The sequence below is a fragment of the Exophiala viscosa genome (assembly GCF_022695815.1).
Source record: "Exophiala viscosa unplaced genomic scaffold EDD37scaffold_6, whole genome shotgun sequence".
Taxonomy (NCBI): Eukaryota; Fungi; Ascomycota; class Eurotiomycetes; order Chaetothyriales; family Herpotrichiellaceae; genus Exophiala; species Exophiala viscosa.
Window position 1 is genome coordinate 158,064 of NW_026944358.1, and position 20,002 is coordinate 178,065.

At 50.2% G+C, this 20,002-nt stretch overlaps 8 protein-coding genes across 8 annotated transcripts; 7 read left to right on the plus strand and 1 right to left on the minus strand.

Moving 5' to 3' along the window:
- Window positions 1-124: 124 nt before the first annotated feature.
- Window positions 125-529, minus strand: EDD37DRAFT_565077 (uncharacterized protein; the record flags this gene model as incomplete). The annotated part of the gene is made up of 1 exon (XM_062814036.1): window positions 125-529. One exon carries the CDS (start codon window positions 527-529, stop codon window positions 125-127), a length of 405 nt encoding a protein of 134 aa, XP_062669316.1.
- A 581-nt stretch (window positions 530-1,110) lies between these two features.
- On the plus strand, window positions 1,111-3,649 carry EDD37DRAFT_681651 (heterokaryon incompatibility protein-domain-containing protein). Its single transcript, XM_062819761.1, has one exon. The coding sequence runs from the start codon at window positions 1,427-1,429 to the stop codon at window positions 3,440-3,442; it is 2,016 nt and encodes a 671-aa protein (XP_062669317.1). The 5' UTR covers window positions 1,111-1,426; the 3' UTR covers window positions 3,443-3,649.
- Window positions 3,650-4,406: 757 nt separating this feature from the next.
- On the plus strand, window positions 4,407-6,484 carry EDD37DRAFT_686984 (putative MFS sugar transporter). The gene is given in 6 exon segments (XM_062819924.1): window positions 4,407-4,738; window positions 4,796-4,893; window positions 4,913-4,991; window positions 5,049-5,234; window positions 5,307-6,232; window positions 6,269-6,484. 6 exon segments carry the CDS (start codon window positions 4,654-4,656, stop codon window positions 6,314-6,316), a joined length of 1,422 nt encoding a protein of 473 aa, XP_062669318.1. The 5' UTR covers window positions 4,407-4,653; the 3' UTR covers window positions 6,317-6,484.
- A 2,774-nt stretch (window positions 6,485-9,258) lies between these two features.
- On the plus strand, window positions 9,259-10,718 carry EDD37DRAFT_658046 (uncharacterized protein; the record flags this gene model as incomplete). Its single annotated transcript, XM_062818938.1, has 3 exons — window positions 9,259-9,532; window positions 9,581-10,501; window positions 10,633-10,718. The coding sequence occupies 3 exons, from the start codon at window positions 9,259-9,261 to the stop codon at window positions 10,716-10,718; spliced, it is 1,281 nt and encodes a 426-aa protein (XP_062669319.1).
- A 508-nt stretch (window positions 10,719-11,226) lies between these two features.
- EDD37DRAFT_681661 (glucan 1,6-alpha-glucosidase) lies at window positions 11,227-13,341 on the plus strand. Its single transcript, XM_062819762.1, has one exon. It carries the CDS (start codon window positions 11,474-11,476, stop codon window positions 13,205-13,207), a length of 1,734 nt encoding a protein of 577 aa, XP_062669320.1. The 5' UTR covers window positions 11,227-11,473; the 3' UTR covers window positions 13,208-13,341.
- Window positions 13,342-14,146: 805 nt separating this feature from the next.
- Window positions 14,147-16,425, plus strand: EDD37DRAFT_686987 (putative maltose permease; the record flags this gene model as incomplete). The annotated part of the gene is made up of 5 exons (XM_062819925.1): window positions 14,147-14,323; window positions 14,387-14,480; window positions 14,526-14,798; window positions 14,856-14,976; window positions 15,031-16,425. The coding sequence occupies 5 exons, from the start codon at window positions 14,147-14,149 to the stop codon at window positions 15,929-15,931; spliced, it is 1,566 nt and encodes a 521-aa protein (XP_062669321.1). The 3' UTR covers window positions 15,932-16,425.
- Window positions 16,426-16,807: 382 nt separating this feature from the next.
- EDD37DRAFT_609648 (uncharacterized protein) lies at window positions 16,808-17,587 on the plus strand (the record flags this gene model as incomplete). Its single annotated transcript, XM_062815146.1, has 1 exon — window positions 16,808-17,587. One exon carries the CDS (start codon window positions 16,808-16,810, stop codon window positions 17,585-17,587), a length of 780 nt encoding a protein of 259 aa, XP_062669322.1.
- Window positions 17,588-18,508: 921 nt separating this feature from the next.
- Window positions 18,509-19,945, plus strand: EDD37DRAFT_565131 (acid phosphatase; the record flags this gene model as incomplete). The annotated part of the gene is made up of 1 exon (XM_062814040.1): window positions 18,509-19,945. The coding sequence occupies one exon, from the start codon at window positions 18,509-18,511 to the stop codon at window positions 19,943-19,945; it is 1,437 nt and encodes a 478-aa protein (XP_062669323.1).
- Window positions 19,946-20,002: the final 57 nt, after the last annotated feature.

The window sequence follows — 20,002 nt, forward strand, 5'->3', positions numbered from 1 at the left end:
GGCTGAACAGCTTGTTAGTTTAATAGAGTCCGGACTCCGGACCCCACTTATACGAGTTGCAATACGAATTTCTTGTTCCTACTGGGCACCCAGCTCGACCGGACCTTCATTGGTGGCGTTCCACTCATGGGAAGGGCCTAGACCGGTCGCCTCGAAGCCACCTCGGACAAATAGTCGGGCTGGAGGCTCCAGCCCATAGCCTACAATCACTCCTACACAACTTCTTCCGGAAGAGACCAATCTTGTTAAGGAACAGGATGATAGGCTTGTCCTTGAACCACGTCCCATTTACCAGTGAGTCAAAAAGCACCAAAGCCTCTCCCATTTGGTTAGCGCTAGGATCCCACTTCTTATGCGCTGATCTTGGTCCTCCAACATCAACCATACGAATGGTTAGGTCCCGGAGCTCAAAGACGGTTTCCGTAATTCCATTGGTTCTGAGTATATTTGGCTGACTAAGTATGTAACGCGTGACGAGGTGACAACCATTGCGAGTTACAGGGCATTTCGTGGCTAGGAATTTATCCATGGGCTGAACTGGGTTAGACAGACTTTCAAGCCGCATGTCGCGGTCAGGATTCCCTGGACATTCTTCTGCGGCATTCGTATGGTCAGCCGCACAGCTCTATCGACCATCTTTCATTCAGTCGCTGGGAGGAACCGGAATGTGTGCCGGATTCATTGGGAAACTCTAATGCCAAGTTGCATCACCTGGAAGGCATCGAGAATTCTCAGCTGCGGCTGAGCATACGATCTGTGCGAGGCATTGCCGGCAGTATGTGAAAGTGATATGGTTGATCAGCAACCATCATGTGTAAGGCAGATCGGACTCAGGCCACTACCCAGCGAAGTCTACGGCAACAGCAGCAATGTTGTTTAATGGCAAAGCTCGTGGCTTTGACACTGTGAAGGTGCTTCGTAAGACCAAATCCTGCTATTCGCCAGAGACCCGCAGCTAGAAAGCGCCTATGCCCCGCACTGCGCAGAATAGCCTTCGAGATCAAACATTCGTAACCCGCATTCGCTACCGGTTTTTGGGATGGTACTCCAGGGCAGGTTTGGGCGCTAGTACAGGCGTCGGGACGGGATCTGAGGTTGGTGGTGGTGTTGGGGCGCTCCCTGACTTCAAGGCTGACTTTGGGGCTGAATTCGGGGCTGACTCTTGCCTTCAGGCTGACTTGATGGTCCTATTGACGCGCTGGCGCTAGACGCTGTGGGCGAAGCACCAAGCATGGAGGATTCAAAATTACTCGCCAAAGCCAACCACACCTTTTCCCTCAATGATAATTGACATTCCCATTTCAAACAACTTATTGATGACACAAGATTCACGACCACAGTTTAGTACTGCTTTGAGGCCAATATTAGTCGTTCACACTCCGTGGACGATACACAGAATTGCTTAGGCTATCATAAAGATCCAGCGATGACCATCTGTAAAGGATGTCAAGGCTTCAGGAATCGCCTTTTCGACCCGAAGCCCTTACAAGAAGGCCATATTGTCATTCACAAGAACTTTGCGGAGTTGTCAAATTGTGCAGACACCTCTTGTGATTTGTGCAAGTATATCCGCCGCGAATTCAGCTACTACTCAAGTGACTATGAAACTTATAGTTTCAATAGCGAGGATCTTCAGGATATCCACAACGATATAAACGTCAACCTCTTCCTATTTGATCGGAAAGTACTTGAAGATCGCACGAAGATAGAAAACAGGTTGTGGCAGTTTTTTCTTGGACGACGGCCAGGGCCTTCCCATTTCCAGGCCCATAACAATCACGTGAAGGACAGGTCGTTAAGTCAGCAGCGGATCCTAGGAGAAAATCTTGGCGTCGATCGGCAGCTGTTCTTGTCCCGTAAGTGGCTTACGACTTGTACCACCGATCACAAGAATTGTGGTCCTCAAGCTAAAGATGTTCCTGTTTTCCTTCCAACAAGACTCTTGGATGTTGGCCAGCCTGGGGAGCAGGCAATACAGCTAGTCCTTTCCGAAGATCTCCCAAAGAGCAGAAAGATTGAGTATGCCACCCTCAGCTACTGTTGGGGTGAAGCAAAGAACGCAGCTTGTACCACAGAAAAGAACCTGGCAGCTAGACTTCAGAATGGATTCTCCACGGCATCATTGCCCCAAACGCTACAAGATGCTATTGAAATCACTCGTGCCTTGCGTATAAGGTATTTGTGGATTGATGCACTTTGCATTATACAGGTCAAGGAAGGGGTGAATGAAGACTGGCAACGCGAATTTCCCACTATGGGAAAGGTATATAGGCACTCGCTATTCACAATCGCAGCAAGTGGTGCGAAGGATAGCAGTGTGGGATGTTTTCACCGGAGTCAAAAATCCCGTTGGCCAGTCCAAAATTACTCCCTCTTCGACGAGAATAGAGCACGTGGGCCAGACAATCCTGTGATGCTGGAAGCTACCCTACCAAACTGGAACATCGCAGTGGAGCACTCGGAACTTGCTAAGCGTGGATGGGTCTTGCAAGAACGTATGCTCGCATCACGGACGCTGTTCTGGACCGAAGATGGTCTCTTTTGGGAATGCAGCGAGTCAAAGGCCTCCGAATATGAGGCAAGGGTGCTGTACTCCAACAGGACGTTTCCAATACTGCATGAACTAGCCGAGAGCGTTGCGGGATATAAGCGCAACAGCAGGTATGAACAGAAGGTCTGGACCAACGTTTTGGAGGAGTTTTCTCAGAAAGCGCTTACGGTGGTGACGGACAAACTGCCAGCTGTCACGGGATTAGGGGTTGAACTCTCAATACTTACCAGGCAGGAGTTTATGATGGGTGTCTGGAGGCACAATTTGGTGCAAGAACTCGCTTGGGTTGCGGATTTTTCTTTATTGGGAAATGATATTGCTGTCGACCCGCAAGCAGATCGGTTACCCAACACGCCATCATGGTCATGGGCATCAATAAACCAGAAGGTGCACTTCAAGCCTGGACGCCATGGTTGGGAGTGCGAAGAACTGGTCAAAATCGACTTAGTGTCCGTTCCAAGCGTTTCGGTCGATACACAATTACTTCAAGTTCGCGGCCGTCTAGGAGAATTACGTGTTAGGAAGATCAGAACCAAGATTCCATTGTCATATGAGCTGGTGTATCATCCTACTCGGTGCACATTCCAGCCACTCAAAGCCCAACAAGACCAGGACTTGCATAAGACGACCACAGATGTTGCAGTGCTGGATACGCTTGCGGACGCACTTCCTGAAGAGGGCGGAACTATTAGGTGCCTCCAATGGATGAAATGGGAAGATCATCTCCGACATTCGACCGTTGGAAACGAAACACGTTATTCCAAGGTGAGTGGTGCTCTAATTCTATCTCAGGTTGACAATAAGGGAGAAATCTACCGCAGAATAGGCTGGCTGGAAGTCGTGGATGATGATTTCGTTGAGTGGGAGAACAAGAGCATTATTCTCGTTTAAGCACGAGCAGGATATATCCGCGTTTCTAGTACATTTCAAACATTGAAAATCGGCGGCATGGAGCATTACGCCGAGAAGGCAATCGCGTACGGGATGTCGAAGGCAGCCCTCAACTATGCTGTGCGCCGGCTTCATTTCGAACATCCCGGGATTACTTGCTTATCGCTGCACCCTGGCTATGTCAAGACTGATATGGGTAAATATGCGGAGATACAAGGCGGAGTCAACGCAGCTGCAGTTCCCATCGACGATAGTGTCAGTGGGCTATTAGCTCGAATAGACGAAGCTTCAAGGCAGACCAGCTCTGGACAATTCCTGGCCTGGGATGGAAGCTCTTTGCCATTTTAGGACTACAGGCGCAAAACACGACATGTAATTGAGCATTAGCAACATTAAAAAATTCAAAGATTGGTCCGTCAATTCGCTAATATCTCTTTAGTCATAATTGACTCAGAGGTAGTACACCTTGGCATTTCCAACTATCACGACCTCAAGGTGCGTATCATTGATAGAATTACTGTATGAGATTATATGGAAAAGAGTGCAGCCCCAGGCGCGTAGTTGTGGTGCGCAGCCTCGGTTAATCTGCCGAACCCGTATACGTATCGCTTCTGAAGTGAAGGGTGACACCAACACCCTTATATCTAGGTATAAGGTGCAGCGTACGATCCCCAGCAACCTAGGTAGCGTGATAGAGATCTTTTCATACTTATCAGGCCTCCTAATCTTTGACAAGAAGCTGTGTCGGCCGCGACTGCATCTCTCAACCAGCCCGAGATATCGCCAGCCATGGGCCATTTCTTCACGGCTCTACCTTCAGGGGTGACGGTCGTCATAACTTTACGTATCCGCGCAGCTGACCAGCCTAATTAGGAGGTACAACGTACGGAAGCTATTTTCCGAGCACTACTGGGGGACTCAGAGCGCCTTCAAGGAGGTCGACTGCGGTTGATCTGCGGGATCCCCAGTTAACCCGCTCTGTTCAATTGTACGGAGTAGTCCAGGTATACTTCCCCAGCCCATTCGCTTACCCACCGCTTCCTTCTCAAGTAGCTGTGGGTGATGTATGTAAAACGTTTTCCGATCAACGGTTTCTCTGGAGATTACGGGGCACCCACGTTCTCACACTTGATATATAAGACCATGACTTGCAGCTCAGCGAATCAATCCTGTAGTCTATAACAGCACTCGACTCTGCAGCAATCACAAACATGCCGTCTTACAAGATGTTTGGGACTGGACACAGTCTTCGGCTGGCCATCTCCGTGGCTTGCGACATGGCTTTTATCCTTTTCGGTGAGTTCTGATGGACTTGTTGCAAGTCAAGGCGAATACTCACCGTCCGTCCTCCAGGCTACGACCAAGGTGTGTTTGGCGGCGTCGTCAGCAATGAACACTTTTGCAATGGCTTGGATCATTGTGAGTATCCTGGCTACAACTCAGCTAATATTGTTCTGAATCTCGGTGAAGGTAGGTGCTGCGCTACAGACCAGCGCGAAGAGTACACCCCACATGATGATTGGAAGATACATCACGGGAATTGGAACTGGTATGTCGTGGACGGATTTCTTTTTGACTGGCCCCTTGCTAAAGCATAGATTTACAGGCATCGAAACCTCGACAGTCCCAATGTACCAAGCAGAGCTCTGTGAAGCCAGCAAAAGAGGTCGCCTACTCTGCTCCGAGGTCTTTTTCGTGGCCTTTGGAATCGTCGTCGCCTATTTCTTCAATTACGGAATGGCATATGTCGGTAAAGAAAACCCTGGCAACTGCCCGTGGGATTTCAGATTACGTTCGCGCTCGTAAGTACGTATAACCTTGTGGCCCGGATCATCTCCCAAAACGTTCATATAGGTGGTTGTAGTGCTCGTGTTTGGCCTTCCAGAAAGTCCTCGGTACTGCTACAAACTCGGTCGAAACGAAGAGGCCCTTCGGATCCTATGCGAAGTATATGAAAAGTCACCTGATGACCCAATGATTGTCCAGGCACAGCAAGATGTCTTGGAAGTCATCGCCATGGAAACTGAACACGGCCAATACAAGTGGAGAAACATTTTCAAAGCCGACAAGGTGAAGACTGGACGACGAGTGCTTCTTGCGTACGGAATTCAATTCATGCAGCAGTGGACTGGGATCAACATCGTTGTGTACTTCATCAGCACTGTCCTTCAGGTCAATGTTGGATTGAGTCGCCAGCTATCTCTAGTGCTGGGTGGATGCATCAACCTCACATTCATGATCGGCTCCTTGTTTCCGACCTTTTTTATCGACCGATACGGTCGCCGAAGACCTTTGATGTGGGGTTTCGGCGGGCTCGGTATATCTATGCTGTTGATTGCTGTGCTTCTCAGCTTCAATGGCCATGCGAACGAGCATGCGACTTCTTCCGCCGCCGTGGCGTTTTTTTTCTCCTATATGCTGGCATTTGGTATGTCTCTCAACTGCATTCCATGGTGCTACGGGCCTGAAATCCTGCCACTCCACGCTCGTGCCAAGGGAGGAGCCATCGGCATCTCGAGCAACTGGCTATGGAACTTTGTGGTCGTGGAAATCACCCCGACCATCATCGAACACTTACAATGGAAAGCCTATCTAATCTTCACCGTCACCAACCTGGCCTTTATCCCAGTGGTCTATTTCTTCTATCCTGAAACTGCACAACTGACTCTCGAAGAGGTCGACCTGGTCTTCCTGGATGGTGGAGACAGTGCCGTCAAGAAGTCTCTGAATATGGTTCAAGCTCGCAAGACATATGGCCGACGGGAAAGCATGATTCTTCACCCGGAAATTGTGCCTGGATCGAGGGGAAGCATCATTTTGGTGAAGCGAACAGAGGCTCAAGAGGAGCCCGCTAGCCATATCGAGGTCAAGTGAGTCGGGGAACGCTAGCGAGAAGACCAATATTAGAATAGCAGTTCATCGAGTACCGTGGGACGATGTGTGGTGAGTTAGAGCGGTGCCCAGATGCCAGGCGGCTTCATCCTGCCAAGGGGCGTGGTCTCAGAAACAGGATTCAGACCTCAACAGGTCTGCCAATGTGGGCTTTGGTGGTGTACCAAGAGCGCTTCAAGTGCATTAGTAGTGTACCAAGGATTCTAGCACGCACACTAAGTACATAGGGAATGTAGCCCGTCCTTACACTCCTTTAGAGCCCTTGAAGGCTGTCCTTATTGGTCATTAATGGATACCAGCCATGCAAGTAGCGCTACCAAGGTCTTTACCTGCGACTTGGATCTGTGTGCACGTCTGAGCCTGGTAAGTAGTCTATTCGTGTCACATCGTCACACACCTACGTCCACCACATCCAAGCGCACATCGAAGTATACAATACGGGAGATACATTTCGTCCTAGCCACGAGATATAAGAACCGAGGATTAAGCTAAAATATGTATATACCGCTCGCAAGATACTAGCTTCGACGACCCACTGAAATTCTATGCCTAATCCCTTTCAATACTTCTTGACTACCCTTCTCTACCTGATATACTACCTATATTATCTCGAGAGAGATTACATAATATTAATTAACTATATTATTCAATATAGACTACTATCTCGCTCCTACATTTCGATATTTAATAGTATCTAAAAGAGATACTGTCAGGAATGCGAGGAAGGACAATGCACAGTGGAATGTATGCCTAGCTATCTATCTAGGTATCGGAAGGACAGCGAGTCGAGCGTTGGAGAAGGAAAGACTCCTGAATCCCAACGGAGCTCGCAGCTATGGAAAGCTCTGTCAATGGCGCCTTGGCGCCTACCCAATGCACCGGTCTCCGCACGTGACTCGCACGTGACCTGCTCTGTACTCTGTTAGGTGGGATTCCTAACAGATACCTAACTATCAGTGGAAGCCTGTTTAGCTGGCTATCTTAACCACCTGCCGCGAGGACTATATCACCACGAAGAAGTATTTCTACTATAAGCTAAATATATTTATATCTTCGAGGTAAATGCGTTAGGCTTCATAGTATAGGATAACCCTTTTTACTAGATCCTAATCCTAAGCATAACCGATATCAGGACGTTCATGGTAATCTCTTCCCTCTTGTGTAAACTTACGACTTCATTCGAGTTCCGCGATACTATACATTATCTCGTCGTATATTAATTAATAAATAATATTAATACAAGCTGGTTAAGGCGACCTTCGGAGATTAGATAGCTCCGTAGCCTTCAACTAAGAAAGAACCTATACCTTAACTCACTTAGTATCCGAAAGGTTCGTCCCTCGTTACGACCCGAGCCTCCATAAAGTTTATCGCCCCGCACGAGATTAAAACTAGCTAAGAAGGTTTTTCTTTACCGGACGTATATTAGACGATAGGTAGCGCCGTTATTTTAGGCGTCGTTATCGAGCGGCAAGACGAAAGTTTATAGATAGTAGTATAGGAGCTAACAAGTCGATATGGAAAGTCTGGCCTAGGCTACAACTAAAATATAGCCCTAAACTATTCGAAGACTATCTAAAGTATCTAGTGTAAGATAGTCGCTTTCGACCCTGATCGGGAGAGGCTTGGTCCGTATACTGACAGTTAAGTACGGACCTATATTAATATGTCTTTAAAGGGAGGCCATATAAAGCCGTTAAGCTCTTGCCGCTAAATACTGCTACTTGCTTTAGAACCAGGCTTGCTCCTCTTTCTTCCCCCTCCTTTTCTCATCTCGTTCTCTTCGCCTATTTAACCTATTCCGGCGTGGAGATTACCATCGTCGATCCTTTAAGTAACCGCGTCTCCTGTCTCACTTCGCGGTAATTTAACGCGTCCCTATTAATTCGTTTCGGTATCATGACCAAATGCCTAACCTATGGTAGTCTAGTCTTGGCCGATAGAGGGCTCTCCCTAAGCTTTTCGGTTTCTGGGTCTGGGGCCAGTAAGCGCTTAAGCGCACGAGGAGAGTACTTAGAAGGCGGAATATTGTGGTCTCGTAGGATCTAAGGGCACCCTTGGCCGTGTGGAGTCGTGTCTTTTCTTTGTCTCTTTGCTAGGGACGGGGCGATCAGAACTGCCAGAATCTATCCCACTCATAGCCGATCGTTTGACGCCTTTGCCTTTCTGCTAAGCCTGCTACTCTCGGTATCGTATTACCCGTCCTACGTTATATACTATTTTTCCGGGTTTCGGGACCTAGATGTAGACGGGTCGCGAGACAAGCCAAGGCTTTACGTATATTCTCCGTCATCGCAAAGCACTAATTATCTGCCAAAATCGACTCGCCAAGGTATACCTAATTTCGATACCGTTAGCCACAAGAATAGCCATAGGGAGGTACAACACGTAGGAAGGAGTAGCTTTACGACGTGACTGATAATGATAGCAGCCTTATATGTTGTCTCTTCTCATTGATTACCATTATTCCTTTATCTTCATAGTATCTGCTCGTCAAAGGTTGCCATGGTATAACGAAATTAAAGTCTCGGGTAATAATTCTGAAGCCGAATCAATCCAAGGCGTCAACGTAACGTCAAACACGGGTCCATAACTACCGCCCTCCAGGTTAGGTGGTACAGAAGCTGACTGCGACCTACAGGCTACACAAACGAAGAGATCCGATGGCGCCGAAGGCCATCCCTAGATCCAAATCGAAATCATTGAGGGACAATGAGCTCCGGAATGAGCTCGTCGACCTGTACTTCGACTTCATGCACGACAAACAGCATGCGCTCTTCCATCAGCCTTCGTTTGTTTCCATGCATAGAGATGGAAAAGCGCCAGAGTTCCTGGTGCTAGCGATGATGGCTCTGGCGGCAAGGTCTGTGGTGACCTTTACCAGCCGGAACAAGCTGTTGACCGCGGTTGCAGGTTTTCAACGAATGTCTGCTTCAACCACATCGATCAACCACATCGAGCCATGTGATCGCGGCCGAGATTGGGCTACTCAGAGCAAGCGATGTTTTGATTCTCGGACTGAGGCCGTTTCTGTCACGGCTATCCAAGGTTGCGCCTTGTTGGCCAATCTGGCTTTTATCGAGGGCGATGCAATGATGGAGTCACTTTACGCTGCTCAGGCAATCCGGATGGTCCAATTACTGGACCTTCCGCGGCGCCTAAGTGCCGATTCAGTTCAACAAGAGACGGAGATTCGAAGTATGTGCCGTGTTGATATGGTGCACAAAATATGCTCACGTGCTATAGTCTGGTGGACGGTATGGATGACGGATGCCTGGACTTCAACGAGCCTTGCCATCCCGCCGCAATTGATTGTCGAGCCTGCTTATCCGCCGCCAATGGAGGAGGCTGCATTCACAAATTTGAGGTCTGACAGGAGCCCTGATGCCCCTGCTAGCACCGCGCATGAACGAGAATCGGGCCTGTGGACTCAAATGATACCCTTGACCCAGATCATGGCTAAGATTCATACGCTGAACACTAAAGCTATGAAAGATGTGGCTAGTGGGGCACAGATATTGGAGGAAGTAGAACAGCTCTCTTTCCAGCTCGACCTTTGGCGATCCCGTCTTCCGGACCACCTTGAGAGTACCCCAGCAAACTTGCAGGCTTATGCGGATCGAGGACTTGGAAGGGTATTTGCTGCGCTACATTTTGGGTATCACCATCACTCCCAAGTCCTGTGTTATCGATTTCTACGCCACGCTGGGGAGAACAGTCACCAACAACCCTTCTCGACAGCTTTCTTGTATGAGCATGTGGCTCAAAACTATGCGAGTCGATGCAAGTACCACGCATTGGAACTTAGTAAGTTGATGTGGAAAACGAATACTACTGCCGGACTTGAATGCCTATGGGCGATCAACGGGCATTTGCTTGTCATTGCGTCGTCCACCCATCTACACACCCTTCTATTTGAGGGAAATGAAGCCTCTCGGCGAGAAGCGAAGGAGCTGCTGGAACAGAATTTCAAGATGCTGTTGCAGCTGCAAAGATACTGGCCTTGCCTTTACTTGTCGATGTCCCGACTGAAGGCGTTTCATCGTGCCTGCGAAGAAAGCATGGATCAAAGCTTCGATATGGATCAGTGGATGCTACATTTCCTCCAACAATACGCCTCGCCAGCTGGGGACCGTTTCATGGGCCTTGGAAAAGATAGTGAAAGTGGTGAGGATATCATCACTATTACTGCCCTCTCACCTGGTGGTGCAACTTGTGCGGCTCATCCATCCCGAGAATTGGAACCGGGCAGGAGCACGGAGATTGGGGCTCGCAACATTCTCCGGGATTTCTTTTAGCGAACGGTTATCTGTCTCACTCATTCATATCAAACAAGCGGGTTACCTTAAGTTTTCAGGCCGGTAGACAATTCTTGCCTCAGTAGCTTTCATGCCTGCAGGGTTGTTCATTTCCTTTACCCCGCCGAGCGTGGGTCCAGGATGAGATCGCTTGCTGGCATGTCAATATGTGCGGAGCAGGACAGGTGACGGGAAGGTCAAGTCGCCGCGCCATACAGAGCATATTCAACGCTCTGCTAATCAATGCCGCCATCGGAAATGGCCACCTCAACTGCCAGTCAATGCCGTCGGCGGAAATGGTCACCTCAACTGCCAGTGGATGCCGCCGGCGGAGACGGTGGCTTTGAAGCCAATCAATGCCGCCGCCGCAAGTCGTCGGTCTAAACTAATCGAGGACACAGCCAGCACTAGCGTTACCTCCTCGACCTTGGGGCTCCGCTTCTTGTTATTGCTGTACAAACCACGGTAGAGCTCGATCAGAATGCAAATATACGATGCATGATATCTCTTCTGCAGAAGAAGAGAGGTCTGACCCAAAGACCCACCATTCTCCGCTCAGATGATGGTGTGGATCAAGTCAGCGTTTCCTGGAAGTTGACGGAGCGAATTCACATTTTCACTCTCTCATAGGCCTAGTCCTGATGGCGGTTTGCATGTATGACACGCCAGTACCGCCACGAGCGCGCGGTTTTTGACATGCCTGAACTTCTTCCTTATACTAGGCATACTCCTCGCAGCCGCATCGAAACTTCTTGTCGTGCCGCTTTTTCAAGGCATACTCGTCGACAAAAAACCCCGACCCAATTTGCACAACTTCGACGCTGTCGCCATCCGACCAGCTATGCGTGATATCAAGGCCGTTTGGTGGAAAAATGCCACCTTCTATCAGATCTGGCCAGCATCGTACAAAGACTCCAATGAGGACGGTATGGGCGATCTCCAGGGTGTGATCTCGACATTGGATTACATCAAGGGTCTTGGAGCTGATGCCATTTGGCTCTGTCCTATGTATGATTCTCCTCAACATGATATGGGCTACGACATATCAAACTACGAGGACGTATGGTCAAAATATGGTACACTTGCCGACATGGATTGCCTCATCCAACAAGCGCATGCGCGTGGATTGCGGTTGATCCTAGACCTGGTGGTAAACCACACAAGCGATGAACATGAATGGTTTCGAGAAAGCAGAAAAAGCAGGGACAACAAATATAGTGATTGGTATATTTGGCGTGATCCAAAGTATGCGAACGGCATACGACGACCCCCAACTAACTGGAGGGCAGCATTTGGTGGGAGTGCCTGGCAATACGTGCCCGAGAGAGACCAGTATTTTTTACACCTATTCGCCCCCCAGCAGCCGGACCTGAATTGGGAAAATGCTGCAACACGACAAGCGATATATGCAAGCGCCATCGAGTTCTGGCTCAAACGAGGTATCGACGGCTTTCGTGTGGACACAGTCAATCTCTACTCCAATAATGTCAACTTTCCTGATGCATCGATCACAGATCCTGCAGAAGTATACCAGAATGCAGAACTGCTCTATATCGACGGACCCAGGATGCACGAGTGGCTCAGAGAGCAGCGGCGCGACATCCTCGACAAGTACGGAGATATATTTCTCGTTGGAGAACTTCCAAGCACTAAAAGTGACGAGGTCATCAAGTATATCTCAGCCACGCAGCGGGAGCTTGACTGCGTCTTTGACTTTGGCATCTGTGAACTTGGTGGCCGTTACGGAAGGCCGCCTCATGAGACGTGGCAGCATAGCTTGCCTGAGCTCAAGGCAGCAATCCAAAAGACTCAAAGCTTGCTAGACTTTCCCCATACGTGGGCGACAGTTTTCGCCGAGAATCACGATCAGCCACGGAATCTGTCCACGCTCGGCACGGAGGGTCCTAAATATCGTATCAAGTCCACGCAACTACTTGCAATCCTCTTCGCCACTCTATCAGGCACTCTGTTCGTCTATCAAGGCCAGGAAATCGGCATGATGAATGTGCCTCGGGGTGAAGGATCGAAGTACTTCCAGGACGTCTGCTCGTTAAATTACCTCAAAGATATCCAGCAACGGTATCCATCCGATGAGAGCATGTTGCAGAAAGCCCAGGATGCTCTTTGTCGAGTTGGTCGCGACAATGCACGAACTCCAATGCAGTGGACTGAACGTCCCAATGCAGACTTCACAGCTGAAGATGCAACTCCGTGGATGCCTGTCAACGAGAATTACACCAAAATAAACATGGTTCACGAGCAGGACGACTCCAACGGCATCCTCGCGATGTGGAAGCGCATGCTGAAGATCCGAAAGGAATATGCAGACGTCTTCATCCACGGTCATTTTGAGATTCATGATTTTGACAATCCATTGACATTCACTTTTACCAAGAAGGCTAGGGACTATCAGGCTTATGTGATGTTGAACTTTAGCACTGAGGAGCAGGATATTGTTATTCCTGACACCGTCGAAGGCTTGAAACTGGGTTCTCTGGTTAGCAACGAGACTGACCCTGGGGAACGTCTGGGGCCATGGGAGGCGAGAGTGTACATTGGGGAGCGACTTTCCTAAGCCAACCACTGTCCCACGCTCTGAATGAAGGCTAGCCACCCGTTGCTGAAGCATATGGGTTACATAGTATATGTCCATACATGCAATAGGCCTAAGTCAGTAATCACCAGAAGTACATATACCACGAAAGAATTGTGCTTGATTCGACCGACCACGGCGCCGCGACAAGTCGTCCTCTTTTTCACTGATAAAATGGCAAAGCTTCGACAATTGAATCATGCCAGCTCTTCTTAGGTGATGCGCTTGACAGCATACCTCCGCAACCCACTCGTAGCGATACGGCAAACCTAGTCGAGGATTGGATCGACCAGGACTGGAACACATTAGCTGGTCTTGTGATTTACAGACATACAGTGTGACTCTTCCCCAATTAATCCTTTCAGCTCGTCTTCTACCACTCTGGATCGTTCGATTTTCGGTGGCAGAATGGATGCAACTGGGTCCGCAATTCTAATTTCGTGGACGTAAAATCATCTCGAGAAACAGTCATGCGCACCAGGGTTCAAGTTCTGTTTTCCGCACCCACCAAAGGCCCTCCGCATACTTCTCCTTTCGACCCACTTCCGCAGACACGGGGTAAGGCGGTCTTGAGCCTATCAAAGTGCTTCATTGCCGCTGAGTGGTATCTTGTCACGCTACGTCGTGGTCTGAGCAGACTCATGGGCGCTGTGATTGTTACAATTGAATATATAAGAGGCCTTTACAACCTCACTTGTTCGTCTATAATTCAGCAAGAGTCCTACATGCACTTGTTAGCTCTGTTCCACAACCTCCACCACTCCCTTCTTCCCTTCGACCAAAAAGATCCTGAAAGAAGCCCCGACCCACGCCATCCTGACTGCAATGGCACCTGATACTGCTGACCATCGGGAGCACGCCGATGAGCTCAACGGCCGCAGGCGGAGCTCCGTCGTTGGAGTCGCCCATATTTCAGATAACATGGCCGCACTGGATGATGAAGTCTTCCGTAAGATGTCGATGGCAATTCCCAACTTGAACCAAGTTACTGGACTTGCCAAAGAAGCTACCGATCGGGAGCACAACATGACACATTGGGAAGCAGTCAGATCCTATCCCAAGGCGATCTGCTTCTCGCTGATCATGTCCCTTGCCATTGTTATGGAGGGGTAGGACACAGCCCTACTCGGGTCGTGTTACGGCCTTCCCCAATTCAACCAGCGTTTTGGCCATCAATTGCCAGACGGTTCCTACCAGGTGTCATCCCCGTGCCAGTCGGGACTTCAGAATGGCGCCGCAGTACGCGAGATCATGGGTAAGATTCCTTCCTTGACCATTTCGAACACCGTTAATGTCGCAGGTTTGTTGGCCGCTGGCCAGCTGGCCGATCGTTTCGGATACAAGCCCGTCATCCTTGGTGCCCTCATCATGGTTATTGCCTGCATCTTTCTTCTCTTCTTTGCACAGAGCATCGGTATGCTCTTCGCAGGCGAAGTCCTATGTGGCTTACCTTGGGGTGCTTTTCAGACCCTCACGACGACCTACGCCGCCGACGTCACTCCAATCAAGCTGCGCCCAATCTTGACAACTTACGTCAACCTTTGCTGGGTAATAGGGCAATTTATTTCCGCTGGTAGGCAGACTTTCTTCCATCTCCGCATCGAGGCCTTGCTAATATCCTACTAAACAGGTGTCCTACGGGGTATTCTTAACCGTCCAGACCAATGGGCATGGCGCAGACCATACGCAGTTCAATGGGTGTGGCCTGTACCCATTATCATTGGCATGATATTTGCACCTGAGTCTCCATGGTGAGGTCGACTTTCGTAAGGGTGATGACTATGTATCTAATACTCTCCATGCAGGTGGCTTGTACGAAAAGGTCGCCTCGAGCAGGCTAGAAGGTCACTGAGACGGCTGACTTCCTCCATCGTCACCGACGACCAGCTCGACAATACACTTAGTATGATGGTCCTGACAAATGAACACGAACGCCAGGTCACCCAAGGCACGACATACCTCGACTGCTTCAAAGGGACCAACCTTCGCCGAACCGAGATCGCATGCGCAACGTGGGTCATCCAGGTGTGGACTGGTATCTGGTTCGGCGGCAATGTCACCTATTTCCTAGAGCAAGCTGGGTTCGATCCTTCCAAAGCGTTCGATTTCAGTCTGGGCACCAACGCCCTCGCATTTTGTGGCACCGTCGCTTCGTGGTGGCTAATGCCTCGACTTGGGCGACGCACTCTATACCTCTATGGGCTCGCCACCATGTTCACCATTTTGTTGACCGTCGGCTTTATGGGCATCCCTCACATCAGTGACGATCTGCCCTACGCTTCTGGGACCTTCCTCATGCTTTTCGTCTTCACATACGATCTCACCGTTGGCCCAGTCTGCTACTGTCTGGTCTCCGAGATTCCCTCCACCCGGCTTCGGGTCAAGACAGTTGTGTTGGCACGGAATGCATACAATGTTGCCAGCATCGTGGCCAATTTCCTCAACCCTCCTATCCTCAATCCAACAGCCTGGAACCTGAGAGGAAAGGGTGGCTTTGTGTGGGCAGGATTCTGCGCGGTCTCCACGATCTGGTGCTTCTTCAGACTGCCTGAGCCAAAGGGTCTTGCTCCCGCAGAAATTGACGTTCTGTTCGAGCAGAAGGTCAGTGCTCGCAAATTCCGCAAAGTATACGCCGATCCATTCCGGTCGACGAACTTGGACGTGGTAGACATGGTAGAGCCAGAAGTGCAGGGGAAAGGTTATTGACACAAGGAGCGAAAATGATCGCGGTCCAATCTCTAGCAATATGTGAGGGAAATGGATTAAGCACCTAGAAGTTGGTGTATCTGGGCCTAGTCAGTCCGTGCCATCAACGACAGACTTGGCCTGGCACGGTAAATTTATAGCGCAGCACTCAGGTTTGGCGAAGCGGATCTTGGTGCATTACAATGCAGAATCCTTTGCGCGAGCACTGCCCTGTCTCAAGATCGAAGTCTCCTAAGCCTGATGCGGCAAACAACATATTTATTCCATCGACGGGGACGCTGAGACGGCCGTAAAATGGTCAAAGCGGGCACGCTGTGGGCTACGATCGGTGAGAAGAACTTTCTTTCTTGCTTTTCCCGTCGAGAAGCAACGGTGTAGAAACTCCAGATGATGGATATTGATGGCATTCATTGACATTTGTCTTGTGGTATCAGGCTAGTTAATCCAAGTCAGTGTTAGGAAAGATCCGTCGCGGAATGGTGGGGTCTCAATCGGGAATAGCGCAATCTACGAGGCTGTCCCACCTCGGCAGCTACCAGTAGATTGGAAAGTCCAGTACAGAGTAGCCCTAAACATTCTGCCATTGATCCGTATGCGAGGCTGCACGCAATGTCTCCTCCAAGTCCGAGGAAAAAGTATACGTTAGACAGACATAGGTGAGTTGTCATTGACAGAGCTTTTTAACAAGATCTCGAGTTCGGCTGATCACATGGCTCCGCCAGCCCAATTTGATCTATCCAGTTGTGACCCCTTGGTGTCCCCAGGGCCTGACCTCTTCAATTTGTCCATTGGCAAGAATATCGGCATGAGCGTCCTGGGTCGCCCGCATTCGCGCCGAGCATACGGACGGCATGCCCACTGCCGGACGAAGATTCGATGCCTCACTACCGAGACTTTGCGGACGAGTGGCCAGAATATGCAGATGAGTGGTCGGATGTTGACGAGTCCGTCAGGAAGAAACGCAAAATAGAAGAGAAATCTCGGCATGAGAGAACTCCAGCTCCAATGCCAGAGGAACCAATTGCCGCAGGCGGAGACCGGTCTTCCACTACAGCCAGCGCAAATGAACTCTCGGGCCTACCTACGTCCTCCTACAAATCATCGGTGACAAGTGACCCTACGTCACTCAATGGCATGTTACTAGAAGGATTGAGTGAATATGCTGGAGGTGGGAAGCACAAACAAGAACGGAGAAGAGATAACCCGCCCGAATGGATTGAAATATCAGACGATGAGGACGATGTTGCGGTCAAAGAAGAACCGACACAGTCCAATATAGAAGCCGATCTCGACCACCAGCCGCTCGCGTCGGACACGTCCTACCCGGATGCATCTCTCATGGCTCTTTACCCGAGTTCGGGTCGTCGGGGCCCAGGACGACCAGCTTTTTTTCCCTTTGATCCTGCAGGACCTACTGTGTGCATCGTTTGTCACCAGAGTTTCGCCCACAGATGCTCCATGCTGCGGCACTACAAAAAAGCCCATCCCCGGCGACATGGTTTGTGTACCACTTGTGGGTTGCAATTTGATCGTCGCAGTAGGTTGGAAAGCCACCTCCGAGTCTGTGGCCCGATTACCGAACGGACCGAGTCCACGCTCGTCATACCGGAACCCTATGAGAAGATGCCTCGGATGTTGGAGGCACAATGTCCATGATCGCCACGCCAGAAGGCCCTGGTATAATTGACTTGAATGTTGAAGGAATGGTTTCCGCTGTTGCGACTCCAGAACCCCTCGAAAACAATGTCTCTAGTTCACACGCAGTGTCGGAGGAACATGAGGCAGATATTTCAGCCTACCTAGATCGACCACAACGGCCGCGCTCTCGTCGGCACCCAGTGTCGGGGGACCATGAGCCAGATGTTTCAGCCTACCTAGATCGACCACAACGGCCGCGCTCTCGTCGGCACCCCAATCTTTGCAAACCCTGCAATCGCTTCTATGCGGACAGGGCTACCTTCAACCGACACTGGAGGCAAGTTCACCTGCAAATCAAACCGCACCAGTGTCATGATTGTGGTAAGTGCTTTCATCGCAAAGAGTACATTAGAAAACATCAGCGGCACTGTAACAGTGATAGTACGGGGGAGGTTAGGCAGGTGGGATCTCGCTATGTTTACTACTGAATGGGACCTTTATCGGCTCCTAGTAATGTTCTAAGACTTGGTCTCCTTTGGGAATTAGATGAGATATCTACCTCCCTAGCTCGCTTGGTACCTTGCTTGAGATTAAGCGAGGCTCATTGTTAGTGGCATCATTGCTGACGGGTGGAATCCCTACTTTCCACACTCGGCGCCTCTCAATGGCATTCTCTCGACCACGTTTTCAGCCAACCAATCATATGCTTCGCCTAAGTCCTCCTGCATCAACACCAAGACATCGTCTTGTAGACCTTCCTATTCTCACAAGTCTCATCAACAACGTGCTTGCAGATTCTACCCTCCAAGTGGCTAGTCATAGGGGGAGTCATCCGAAGATGCCTCCGACATGCGGACCTCAAATACTGCCCTTGCCGGCTTCATTACCGACTTCCTAACATCCTTCGACATCTTCCTGGGACAACTGTGGCAGAACAACATGGTCATCAGAATCCGAAACGCCCTCTTCTTGGGGGCTGTGGCCCATCAAGCCGCGGCACAATGCTCTCAAGCCTCCAATGTCGACCTAACCTGGCATGCTCCCAACCAGACCAATATCAACAATCTGAGCTTTGTCGTCAACGGCACAGGTTCAGAAGGCGTGTACAATACTTCCATCACGCCGGCAACTACAGCATATAGCACATACAACTGGTGCAACATGCCTCATGTCCGTCGCCAAGAGTATCCCACAGCTCCGTCAGGCTATGACTTGGTATACGTTGAACTGATCCACCGCCATCACAAGCGCACCCCCTACGCATCCAACACATTCCCGCACGAGACATACGCATGGTACTGCGACAACGAGGCGTTGTTCTTCTACGGCGCCCCCAGACCAGACGGCACATCCGCTCAAGTCGCATGGCAAGTCTACACGACGGACTCCAACCCCCTAGCCCCGCAAGGCTTCAACGGTACATGCCAATTCCCCCAGATCAGCGGCGCCGGCCTCAACGATTCCCGCCAGCACGGCAAGGACTTGTATGGAGTGTACCATGACCTCCTGGGCTTTTTACCGTCCTCGTACGACGCCTCAAAGATCACTTACAGGGTAACCAACAATGTCATCACCTCCCAAGTTGTCGGACAGGTCATCGAGGCGCAGTACCCGACACTCACGGACCAAAATGTCGGCGTGGCCATACAGCCCGACAGCATCGACTCCTTGGAACCGGCGTATACCTGCACCGCCTCTACGAACCTGTACGCGAGTTATAGCGTGGGCAGTTCCGCTGCGAATTGGACATTGCATCTGAACGACTCGGTGGCACTGTACGCGAAGCTCGATTCTGTGTCAGGCGTGAACACAAGTGACTCAGGCTGGCATAATTGGTTTGACCACTATTTCGACAATCTGTCAGCGAGACTGTGTCATCAGAAGCCACTGCCTTGTCAGATTGGGAATTCCAGCAACTGTATCACGCAGGCTGATGCGGATGCTGTGTTCCGCCGCGGCCAGTACGAGTATTCGTTCATATATCGCGACTCTCCGTCTTCGCTGCCAATGTCGACAGGCAGTTTCGGTATCTGGACCGCCGAACTGGCCAGCAATTTGAGGGCGGCGATCAATGGGACCAACAGCACGATTTACAGACACAATGTCGCTCATGACGGGTCGGTGTCGAGGCTCTTGTCGATCCTGCAGGTCGACGTGATGGTCTGGCCGGGCATGGGGTCCGAAGTCGTGTTTGAATTGTATAGTAAAGGCGGATGCTACTACCTCAGGATCCTGTGGGGTGGACAGGTCCTGCGCAGCTCGAATCCGAGTTTGGGACTGGTGGACATGATTCCAGTCCAAACGTTTTTGAGTTATATTGATGGATTGGCTGGGGTTAAGGGGGCGAAAATTCCGGGGTTGTGTTCGGGTAGCTAGATAACAATCACTCAGTAGAAGACGGCGAGGACAGGTTTGGTACTAAAGACATGTACA